Source organism: Anthonomus grandis, chromosome 1, assembly GCF_022605725.1.
Source record: "Anthonomus grandis grandis chromosome 1, icAntGran1.3, whole genome shotgun sequence".
Lineage (NCBI taxonomy): Eukaryota > Metazoa > Arthropoda > Insecta > Coleoptera > Curculionidae > Anthonomus > Anthonomus grandis.
This window is the reverse complement of record NC_065546.1, coordinates 57,770,853-57,783,852: the sequence shown is the minus strand read 5'-3', so window position 1 is coordinate 57,783,852 and position 13,000 is coordinate 57,770,853. Positions and strand designations below refer to the sequence as shown.

The 13,000-nt window shown below is 33.0% G+C and overlaps 1 protein-coding gene across 1 annotated transcript in view; it reads left to right on the top strand.

Moving 5' to 3' along the window:
- Window positions 1-11,241, top strand: part of LOC126743307 (monocarboxylate transporter 12-like) — a 29,945-nt gene extending 18,704 nt beyond the window's left edge. The window contains exon 5 of the mRNA XM_050450341.1: window positions 14-11,241. Within this exon, the coding sequence (XP_050306298.1) occupies window positions 14-234 (221 nt within the window). The 3' untranslated portion in view covers window positions 235-11,241. The remainder of the gene's footprint in view (window positions 1-13) is intronic.
- Window positions 11,242-13,000: the final 1,759 nt, after the last annotated feature.

Sequence of the window (13,000 nt, the reverse complement as noted above, 5' to 3'; positions counted from 1 at the left end):
ATTTTCTTCTCAGGTTGGCTTTATGATATCACCGGCACCTATCACCTCTCCTTCTATCTTGCTGGATTGTTCATCGCCATCTCGGGATTAATGTTACTAGTGATACCGTTGACGAAGAGATACAAACGGTTTATGAGGGATCGAGTACCCTCGGAACCGTCTTCGGTGGTCAAAACCGAACCAGAAGTAGACCAGAATAGTACAACGTTCGATGCCAAAGATAATAGAGTTTAGTTGCGATTTAGGCACCAACGAATAAGACGGGTACCCAAATTTAGAGTTTTAATATAGTATAGATCATAGACATATAAATAAGGGGAGACAACACGTTTCATTCATAAATTCGGTTTGTTGACGATCAAGCATGTCTTTATGCTTTAACGTAAGCGGAACAGAGACAGAGAAGAGAGAGACCGCCAGAAAACCGTCAACATCGCATCAAACGATTCACGTATCTACGAGTGCAATCAGATGCGCCCGCCATATGAGCCGGCGATATTGGCTTCTCCGTCTGTCACTAATAAAAGGAGAAAGACGTAATTACATCATCTGGCAGTCCAAAAATATTTCATATCAGTCGGCTATATTTCGTCGGCGTCGCCCAGTGGCGTAACCGTTAAAAAAATTAAAAATTGGTGTAATCAAAAATATTTATATTAAAATATTTTATGAAATTAATTAGCGATGGTAAAGATTGTAGATATCTTTTTCTTATTTAATTACATACGAAACATTAAAAAAATTTACGTATATTACCCGGTTGGTTATAATACATAGGTACATAATTATTATATTCTTAAAAATGTTTAGTTTATTGAAGCCTTTTTGTATCTTTAATATTTTGGATATTTATTAACAAAAACATGCCACTTGCTGCATTACCATTTTGTTATTTGTTGTCTTTTTAGTTTAATGGATTTTTTGTTAAAAATCTGTCATTATATGATAGATTTTTACGATTACAAAAAAAAATAGAAAAGAATAAAATAGAAAAAAGACAGAATCTTAATAGATGCTTTGTTAAGAAAATTAGACGTTCAATTACATACATATTTACATATCTCATCACGTGACATGCGATATAACATATTTAAAGCTATTCGTTTAAAGGCGTCTAAAAGTTATTACTAATAAGATTTTATTATTATAGGTCAGAATATCTTTAAGATCCAAACCGGAATATAAAAAAATAAAATACAATTTGTACTGTAACATTTTATTTTCTACTTAAAATATACAAATTATGAAGCACGTAAAAACGAAAATATAAATGTAGGCAACTTACTAAAACAAAAAGAAATAAACAAACTTGCTTATGTTAGTATACTTATGTACAGGCAGGGGCTTTAAATGGAATGGTGCCTAATATGGCCCATTGGCTTACCAAAAACGTTTAAAATCGTATTTTAAAAAAACTAAATTTCAGAGCCATAATAGGCATCTTTCCATTTAAAGTCCCCACCCTGTATTTATAACATAATAATAACCGAAGCCATACTTACGAATTAAAAGATTCAATATTTGGAAGACTACTTGGGTTAGTATTATCTTCGACAGCATTGGAAAAAGTTTCCCAATCAGCACTAAAAATTAAAATATTTATATAAAATAAAAAAAAATTTTATATAAAATAAAATATAAAATGTCATGTATACCAAGTATAAACAATTTTGACAATCTAGTGCAATATGGAATTACTTAATAACAATAATTAATATTTTACCAAGAATTAGGGTAATATAAGTAGGAATATCAATGAAATTAAATAAAGGTTGATGTTAACTTAAAAAGTCATGAATCATAAAAAATATTCATTATTTACATAAAGAGCTATTTACTAAGTATATACCCTTGAAATATGTTTTTTTTTAATCATTATAAATTATATAGCTTATAATTGGCAATACTAAAGTGTTAAATTTCATGTAAATTTCTCATTTTTAAAATTCAATAAATAAAGATCAGTTGGTAGGCACGTCACTGTTACGGCATTGAGAAAAAAAGATAATGGGGACGAACGGGATTTCACTTACCTCCGAAATATAAGTTCTGGATCAGAATAGTCCATTTTTTTGCAAACTACACACTGCCGAACCATCACAAATTGTTTTTCAATAGTTTTTTTAATATAAAAATGTCAAATATCACGAAAAAACACTAAAAGGGAAACAAAACACAAAGCAACACTGCAACGCCAAACATGAATGAAACCCTAAATTTTATTACGAAGGGGAGGAGTGACGACCGCGCTATGTTGTCAAGTCGTTATCTGTAAACGAAATATTGATCGACGTTTTAGAGTACCGCGTAAATGGATACTAGGACGTTTTTAGAAGGCGGGCAACGTTGCTTTGTTATTAAAAAGATGTATGTGCGGCCGAAAATGTAAACAGTTGCGTCTCTCCTTATTTATATGTCTATGGTATAGATCGTAAGATTGTGTCAAATTACTATTTAAAAATTGTAGTGCGAGCCGCATGAATCCGGGAATTTTTCATTTTTACATTTTGGTGTCTTTTTTGATTTTGATTCGGGCATGTTTGGGGCTTCGTTAGGGTTTACCGTATATAGAGGGCACGCCAGGCGTAAAATTCGAAATCTAGTGTAAGTAGGATAACATTTTTGTCTCCATAGTAAAAAAAAAATTGTTTTTAGCCGAAAAAAAGTCCCTTAAATGTATTTTTAGGTCATTTTAAGGGACTTTTACTGTTTTTAAGAATATGGTCCTAAGGTTTTTAGTAATTATTTTCGATGTACAGGGTGAGTCAGGTCTTTGGTGCTGTCAAACGCTTTTTAAAAATCGAAGTTATTTATTTTAACTTATGATTTTTCAAAATAAAAATTGTTACCTCCTGGGATTTTTTAAATAATATTGTTCTGAAGAAAACAAAAAAAAATGCTGCAATCTTCGCTCGATTTTTACGGTAATTTAGGTGTAACTTTTATGATGAACAATTTTCCCTATTAAAAGGACGAAAAAATTATCTTTCAATCCATAAAAATCCAACGTAGGGGAAAGTGTTGTACCTTGGTCCATTTTTGGGTTTTTTATTCTTATACATTCTAGAAATATATTATTTATAAAATTTATTCCATACATTATGTTTCCGTGTGAGTGGACTGTATAAAATGAAATACTGGTAATTTTAATAATTTAATTGTCATAAACAACATAAAAACGACAAATTACAAAAAGCCCCGACATAGTTAAAAACATGGCAGGCGGGAACCGATATTTTGTTTTTTGCGTCACGCACAGCACAGGCCCGCACTAAGGACAAAGTATATAAATAAATAGTGCTCGTCAACCACAAACTGAACATGCCCCCGGCCTTGAAAGTCCTGGGTTAACTTTCAATGGGAAGTGGGCAAAGTCTAGTTACCGCCCGAGAAAGTTCACTGTCTGCCGTCTTCACAAAAGCAACACGGTTAATACCATCCTTGCCTGGTATTAACTTAAGAACTCGTCCCAAGCGCCATCTGGTAGGCGGTAGATTTTCATCCCTTATTAAGACCTGCTGTCCAATGTCAACGTTTCCTGATGACTTTTTCCATTTGTGTCTTTGCTGCAACTCATGGATGTATTCGCGACTCCAACTGCTCCAAAAGTGCTCGTACAATTTTTGCAGACGTTGATATTGACTGAGTCTGTTTTCTTTAATGTCGCTGATTGGTAATTCGGGTATGGTTTCCATTGGTCTTCCAATTAAAAAGTGGGAGGGAGAGAGACAGGTTAAATCGTCGGAATCAGTGGTTAATGGAGTAAGGGGTCTAGAATTGAGCACTGTCTCGATCCTAATAAGTAACGTTTAAAAATCATAAAAAAACAACTTATGCTCGCCTATTGTACGCTTAACATGATATTTTAAGCTGTCTGATAAGCGTAGTTTTGGATATGTTATAGCAACTTGCCGCTTCCCTAATTGATAAATGCCCACTGAAACATTTATTAGCTGCTGCAATTATATCCTGGGAGTTTATATGCGCTCTTTTTTCACCTACTTTACTTCGAGAACTATCTGAAATAAGAGAAAGTTTTTTTGAGGTATACCTGTATAATTAAAATAAAAGTAAAAATTATATTATTTTCAATAAGATATGTACCTTGGACCGGTACGCGTATTGGCATTTTATACTATTATTCAGATCGGTCTTACTTTGAATCATGGTAGACTATGTCTACGTGATATACCACAATTTTAAAGCCCATTCTATACTTCGATTCAGAGCGTAAGTAATATTTAGTATTCTGAAATGCAGTATATAAAAGGTTTTATTTTAAAAGCAGTTTTGTAGTTCAATATATACTACGTCTCAGAAAAACAAGAACAGAGCGCGTATTCTGTATTCTCCTAGGAAGGAATTTTTTTTCTATGCAATACAAATTTATATGGCATAAAAAGATATTTATTTCTTTCCTATGACGATACAGAATACGCTCTGTTTTCTTAAATAGTTTTAGGGGTCATGTTTTATTGCCCATAATATTGCCATCTTGAATAAAGTAAGAAAACAGTATTATTTATTTTAAAATTATTACATAAAACATGAATTAAAATGATTCTTCTTCTGTTAAAAAATTTTTATTAAATTTATTTGTAAATATGTTTATTCATATTTACAAATGACATTAAGTGAAATAACATAAATATTAAGTTATGAAACTATTAGGTAACTAAAATGTAAATTTTGTTTATTCATTATTCTTCAGAGAAATCTGAAAAAAAAATTATTCGATCAAATGTAAATAAAACAATTCTATACAAAAATTTTTAATTCTGAAACTTTTAATAAAATATACATTTTCGTACTTATAAGAAAAACTAAACTATGTTATCTATGTATTTACCTTAAAATAATATTTTTTGATATCAATAGTGTTTTCTGCCTTAAAAAAGAATAACAACACGGCAAAAAAATTAACAGCTATCGAAACTAGCTACAAAGGAAAATTAAAATGTGAGGCATTTTAATAGAAATATTAACATATACTGCTGTAACTCAGTTTTCTAAAGAAAATTTATAAAAGTAGTGACAAAAAAAATTAATGTAAATTTTATTTTCTTTCGTGACATTTTGCATTTGGTTGATTCTTAAAAATATTTTCTTCTAATTTATGTTTTCTTTTAATGGTCTTTTTTAGTTCCTTGTTGGAAGGTCTACCCGATTAATTACGCTTTTTTCCAGATACGAATCCCTGTCTTATTCTTCTTCTACTAATGGAAGTAGGTTGCACGCCTATATATTTTGAAGAACGTCCCTTTCTTAAATTGCAGAAAAATGTCGCCAATTGTGTCGGTGTGGTAATTTTATTTAAGCATTTCCTTTGATAATGCAGTTTGTTAACTTCACAGACTCATTTTCAGATACCATTTTTAGCAGCCTGTCGAAAGTATCTTTTAAATTATTAAGAACTGAAGAGTGTTTTTTGCCAGCTTTTGAATCATTTGATTCTTTGTCTAGAACATTAGATTCATATATTTTTTCAGTTGCTGCAATGCTCTGCTGCGTTGCACTGTGACATGGTACATTACTTAAATAGCTTTCAGAATGATCACCTAAATCCATATTTTCAAAAAAAACGTTTGAAACACTGTGTCCAAGAGCTAGCTTTGCTTAAAATTTTTGTTGCACAGCACAAAAATGCTTACAAAACTTGCCGCCTATTCCGAATGTACAATCACACGTTTCCAAAGTGGTATCTATAGTGTAGACAAGTGTGTTATCATTACTGCTTGTTACATAATATATATTTTCATTATTTTTTTCACAGTAGAGCTTTTCAGTTTTATCGCAAAATTTACTATACAGAATTTCATTTTTCGATGATCGACTACTAGCAAATAACAGCAAACGTCTCTGATGATAAGATTCAAAGACGTTAATAACAAAGTCAATTAATGCACATATATGTTAAATGTCTTGCATCTTTGCAAAACGATATCTTTAAATATACGAATTGACGCTTCTACAAAGTTATTTGTATTATTTCCCCTAGTGATTAATGATGCCCGAAAACATAAACACCACTCTTCTCTTCGTTGCCAAAGAGCATTAATGTGATTTTTTAAATGTGGGTACTTTAAAACAATATCATTTTTCATCAGATCGTTTAAAGATTCTTGTGCTTCTTCTAAAGTTGATGCATACATTATGGCACGAAATAAAATCATTACAGTCTTCCTATTTTCTTTGGGTATTTCATTGTAGCTATCCCACAACCAACGCCAAAAAGCTTGGCAAACATGAAAGATACAAAGAAGGAGCTTTGGCTTTACATTTTCCGATGAAAACACAGACGTCAGCGCATTTCTTTCTGCTGAACTATTATCGGTCATGAATATACTAGGACAGCCAGAATTACCAAAACCTTCATTACCCAATGTTTCTTTAAGCAAGGCTCCAATTTTGGAAGCGCACTAGAGTCCACAAACACAATTTCTTTAGAAAAATCTTCCTTATGAGTACGCATCATGATTGGTGTAAGTATAATTACAATCAAAGGATTCTCTTTACCCGCTATTATATTATGTCCTTTTTTATGGTAAAATTCAGCCTTTTCTTTTAGGACCCTCACCACTGAAGATTCATCTCGGCCTCCAAAATTTAAATTTCTAAAACAAGAAGAAAGTTCTACGTAAAATCGGTAAAAAGATATTTTCAAGGCAAGGCGATGTAGATATACAAAAAATAACTTACCTCCACTTTTCATACAAATTTTTTACTTGCCGTTCCGTGGGATTTAATTGTTCATTGGCTAATACTAAGGGTAATTTAGTGTGAATGTACATAGGTAAAGTAAATTAACATAACACTTACGTTTATAGTGTTTTTGTTGATAATTTTTATTAAAAAATCAACGGTGGCATTACATTTCTTGTCTCTAACTCTAGTGTCTTCCCTTTTTCTGGTTTTAGCTTTATTAAAACCGCTGTGCTGGCATTTAAAAATTTTTCGATATACGTATCTCTTTGCTGATGGGTATGTATAACGCACAATCCAGTTAGTACTTGTTTTATAACTAAATATAGCTAACAATTTGCCACAACAAATACTATTATCTTCAACATCTGGTTTTTTAAATCGAATTTTAGCTTTAAAACCATCATTTGTGAGCTCAAGATATTCGATGATAGAATCGTCCTCACTACACATTCCCACTAATATATTTTTATAATCCATTCCAAATTTAAAAAAAAAACGAAAGATAAACTCCCGATAAACCTTGTTTGATTACGTAAAAAACAAAACAATAACAAATAATATAACCCAACTTTTATCCCACATGCATCACCGAATCTGAGTCGCGGTATAAATCGGCTACGTGAGGCGCAGCAATTGACATCCATTGCGTACTGCATTTCAGTAATTCAGCGCGCTAACGTAATAGCGAAGCTCTGAATTGTAGTACAGGATGTGGCCATAGTCTACCACGATCCAATGTAGTGCCGATCTGAATAATGGTATAGAATGCCAATACGCGACCGGTACATGACTTTTCAGTGGCCCAAGGTTCACAACGGTATTATTTCTGCAATTCTTCGCTTTCTACTTTTAGGTTTTTTTTTTTTTTTTTTTTTTTTTTTTTTGGGTCGGTGGAGAAATTCTTTATGAACACTGGTTACGCGGCGCCGCCCCCAGTAGTGTGGGACTCAGTGTCGAGTCTGTTTCGTCACTTTTAGGTTATGCCTGTAAGTACAAAATACATTCATTAATATCAATCTTAAACACCTGTTTTCAATTGTATAAATAAAAATAATTATAATGTTAACAATTTAAACGGATGTTGACGGATAACACATTGTTCAATAAATTACTTACCACGATGCAAAACACAAAACACTCTATAGAAACCCACACGACTGATTTTTGACATATATATGTAGCTGCCACCTATCGACTATATCTTTAAACAACTTAATTAGACGCATCGAAGAAAAATTAACAGTGGGTAGAAAATAAAATACACTGACCCGAGGTACAGACCAGTCCAATATACAACTCTCCCCTAATGCTAAGTATTCACGCACAGTTTCTCTCGACAATCCTATAGCCCTTGCTACAGAGGTGTTTTCTGCTTTGCGCACTCTAATGTCTGGATTTCTTCGTAGAAATGACTGTAGCCGTACTCTGCCAGCTTTGCCTGGAAGTTGAATATATCAGTAGCTAGATATCAATATTTTTAAAAATCTCTTACCGGCCTTAAATTTATGCCTAACTCTAAGTAATTCTGCCAGATTAAACGCCATTATCCTCAGTTCTCGTAGGCGCAAAGCCGTGTCTTGATTTTGTAGTTTCTTGATTTTTGGATTGGATTTTTTTCATTCTCACATTGTCGGTCATTATATAAGCTATCGATTTGTGTTTTCTTATTCTCGTCGCCTAGCTCTTGAATCACAATTTTCAGGACAAATAATTCCTACATCTTGAGGTTCAGACATAACACTAGAAACATCATGTCTGGTTGGGATTATATTGTGTCGAAGTTTAGGGAGGTGGAGGAGCTGAGGGAGTGGCTCACAGATGAAGCCTCTAGGGAAATGAGTTCCATCTCTATGGAAACCATAAAGACCTGGAAGGAGGTGGTGTCTTACCAAGGGTTTGACGTTTTAAAGATATTGAAGTTGGCACGCATTAGTTATGATAAAACAGTTAAGGTAGTAATTTAATAATACTACCTTAGTATTATTAAATTATTAATAATTTAATAATACTAATAAATTTACTTAATAATTAGCAGTAATTTAACAGTTAAGGAGACCGCCTCAGAGAAGTTCACGGTTGATGGTCAACAGATGGAGGTTTCTTTTAAGAACACTGAATCCATGCAGAAGGACCTACAATTCCTGTTCTTCATCTTTGCCAATAGGGGTTGCAGCTATGAGAAAATCACCAGCAAGTCCAATGAGATTACCAATCAGTATCTGAAGTGGATTGTGGCAAAACTTCAGATCAACACAGAAGTACATGACTCTAGGAGTTTTCTACCATCAGATATTATTACCATCCCAAGACTCGTTGCCTGCTTCCCAACTGTTGTTTGTAACATTTACCATAAGGGGATGGCCAAGGAAATAGTCAGTGCTTCAGTGCACATTGGACTTGCTGCAGGTGTCTCAAGAGCAGTTTTGTGCCCTCTATTCACCATTGTGATCAGTCCGGACTGCCTGACAACAAATGCTAATGTCCACATAGTTAGCTTTGCGGTCCACGTGCTCTTGGACTCTGTCCTCCATAGGAGAGGGGGAAGCGTCACCAGCTTTGACAGCCTGTTCACCTACTACCGAGCCTCTTACAATTCTCCTGTTGTTCCCAAGGTGAAAATCCTGACAAAATGGGCTCTAGTGGCTGAAGGAACAACAGTGTTCATAGCCAACCTCACAGGGCTAGTTGCTCCATGCGAGGCAATCATCAGGTTTCGATTTTGGTCCACGCTTTCAGAAAACAGGCAATTAGATATTTTGCTCGATTTACAAGACAAGTTGCTGCAGATCAGTCGGTTAGTAAATCATGTGTTCTAAAATATTTGCATAGGAATAAATGCCATCCATATAAAATTTATTTAATTCAGGAGCTTATTGAAAATGATCACATCCGCAGAATAGAGTTTTGCGAAATAATTATGAATTTATGTAATGTAAACCCATAATTTTTAAGTAAGATTGTTGTTTCCGACGAGGCAAGACAGACCGAATGATGAGAATTTAGATAGGGTCCTCAGGGAGGTCAAGGCTCTCAAGGCGCTAGGCTAGGTCCTAACACTCAATGTCTCAATGAGTATAAAGGAGGAGGAAAGATGCTACAGAGAAGAAATAGTAAAAAGATCTCGATGTTTGATTTAGATCAAGATTAGAATCTTGATGTTTGGACAACTGGTAGTTTTAATCAGGGCGAGACGTCAGGGCCCAGCCGCTCTGTTTTCTCTAAGTTATTCGTAGTTATTCTGCGTCTTAATGAGGTTTTCGGTATATTATAAGACCTAGCCGCTTCATTTAAGCTCATTTCATTGGATATTATCGCAGTTGTAGCTAGATGTAAATCATCAGCGCCCCAAGTAGCCCTTGGAACTACGTTTCTCTTTCGAGTGTACTTGTCAGGCATCTCTCCTCACAAATTAGGGCCCATCTCTCCTAAAATTACAGGAGAGATGGACCAGGCTATTTCTATGAAACGGAACGTTATGGACTATTGTTTTTAGGTTAGGTCCTCGCCAGAAAACCCGTTTGATGATTACAATAAAAAATATTCGGCTAAAACTCACCTGAAAATGCTTTGTTCAGTGACCAGAATACACCTTGCAAAATTGTTCGGTTGTTTGAAAACAATGACCACTTAAAACTACTAAAAACACCAATAAATCACTTGTTCTCACTTTTCCCATTTAAGATGTTAGAGATTATGTGCGCTCTCACCAGGGGCTGCTGCAATTTGATTGAAAATTAACCTAAAAAATGTCCTCCTCAAAAATAAATTTGACGTGTTTTTGGAAATTTTTTAAATTATTTACAAGGGCAGACATGTAAATTGACACCCTGTATGTTAAAATATTTAATTTCCTTACTATAACTTCTAATCAATATTCAACAATTTTAAACATTTAGGTTTTTTATCAAAAATCCAATACACTTAACATTTTAAAGCATTAAAACCTGACTCCCTTAAAAAAAATTAAAATAATTGTTGATTATAGTATAAGCGCCTCTAGTAAGTAGCTTCGACTGAAGTGATCCTTTTTAAGTAAAATGGACGATTCTTATACTCATCAGACTTTATTAAGATGATGATAAGCTACACCTGTGATTAATTCGTTAATAAATCGATACAATTTCGAATTTAGGGTATAGTTATTGAGATTTTCGTTTGAAAATTGTTGTATAATAAGCCTAAGCTCAGACTAGTTTTCGCTGGTATTATAGGACAATTTTTGGTCCATTTTCAAATACCGTAAAAGTTATAGGCCTTCCTCCAATAGTATTATTATAACAATAGCGTAATAAGTAATCAGTATTTAAAACAGACAATTATTGAACGGACACACGCATACACATTTAGTTTTTACCATAGATTTCCCTTAAGTAGACACCGCATTTTTTTAGGGTAGTTTCAGGGAGATCTACCACAATAGTTGGGTACCTTTAATGCTCAATTCGTTTACGTTTTTCAGATTCGTTTATTTCATGTTTTGTTTTTTCGAAATCTTAATTTATAATGTGTTAAATAAATCGTATTAGTAAATAAAAATAGTTTTATTATTGAAAATAAAATAATCGGGACTATCTTGAGTGTCCACGTCAGTTTTTTGGTGATTGATGCCCTAAAAACACTTCAAGTGTTTGTCTCATCGATCATCGTTCATTATAGATGAGAAAACATGTTGTTTGGCATAAATTTGTCACGTCACTTCTTACATAATCAAATCAACAGTCTACTTTTCTTATACTCTATTTCCTTTTTGGTGAGAGCACAGTGCCTCATTATTTATGCAGAAGTAGCATAAATATAGGGTGAGTCTTCCATTTTTCTACATGTAACAAAATGATAAACCAGGCTGTTTTTACCAATTTTTAGTGGACAAGTCCAGTATGGTCTCAAATACAATCGGTCGTAAAATTCGGAACAATGGTTTCGAGTTCGTTTTTATGACAAACGGGTTGGGTTGGGTTTTTAAGTTAAATAATTATCTGTTATGAAAAATTTATAAATAATGTTGGATTTTATCTATTAGATAAAGATTTTTAGAAAAAGTATGGTTGGTAGGTATAACCTATATTTATTAAATTAACAAGAAACATTTCTTAAAAGCGGAAAAGCCTCATTATAAAACTATGGCAAATAAAATGAAATATAAAAATTTGATTAATACCACAATTTGATTGTTTTTTAAATGTTTAAAAAATTGTAAAATTTCATTTTTTTAATACCAACCAATAAAAAATGCAACTCTCCAAACATATCTTGTCATTTATAAGACAGGTACATAAATATAAGGATCTTTTAATTTATTAACCATATTTACATATATTACAATAAAAATACTATTTACATAATAATAATAATAATAATAATAAACGTCTTTTTATTAGGCTCGGCGAAGGGCAGCCATGGCTGTTTGCTTAACCGAGCATACAAAAATCAAATATTACATAATTACAATTTTGCATAAAATATCGGCAAACATCTAACTAAATACATTAAATTCTAAATAATAACAGTCAAATGTATAATTCAGCATTAATTAAAAACTACTATGTTACAATATTAATTTTAAGGGAAAAACAGGTGAAAAAATACTTATAAAGATACCTACTACTTATACGCGAGAAAAATAATAATGCTTCTTAAACAGTTTAGAAGTTTTATTCTTATTTATATTTACCCAGCAAGAAGCCCTTTAGTCGAGTTTTAAAACCCGATGAACTGAGATTTTCAAATTTGTTACATATTAAAGTGTTATAGCACTTGGAAGCCAAAAACGAGAAACTGTGCTGAAACATGGCTGTTCGATGCTTTGGCACATTTAAGAGATTATTATGGCGTGTAATCCGATCATGTGTAGAGGATCTGTACGTCATCTGAACCCTTAGATAATCAGGAATACCCGTCATTAATATTCTATAGAGAAAACATGCAAAATGAAGAGTTTCGCGGTCCTGAATATTTAGCCATTTTAATTCTGGCAACTTGTATCTTACATGATCTCTTGCTCTCAAATTATAGATAAAGCGAATACAAGAATTTTAAATGCGTTGTAATCTCTTTTTTGATATTAAGTCATGTGAAGGTCCATATACAAAGTTACAGTAGGTAGTATGCGAGAGTACCAAGGACTCACACAAAGTCTTTTTAAGATGAGTACCAAGAACGCTTTTGCTCTTGTATAAATTGCGTAATGACATATAAGACCTTAGCACTACTTTTGCCACCTGTGATCGAAATTTAAGACCAGAATCCATTATTACACCGAGGTTATTAGATTCGTGTACTGTTGGAATAATGCTCT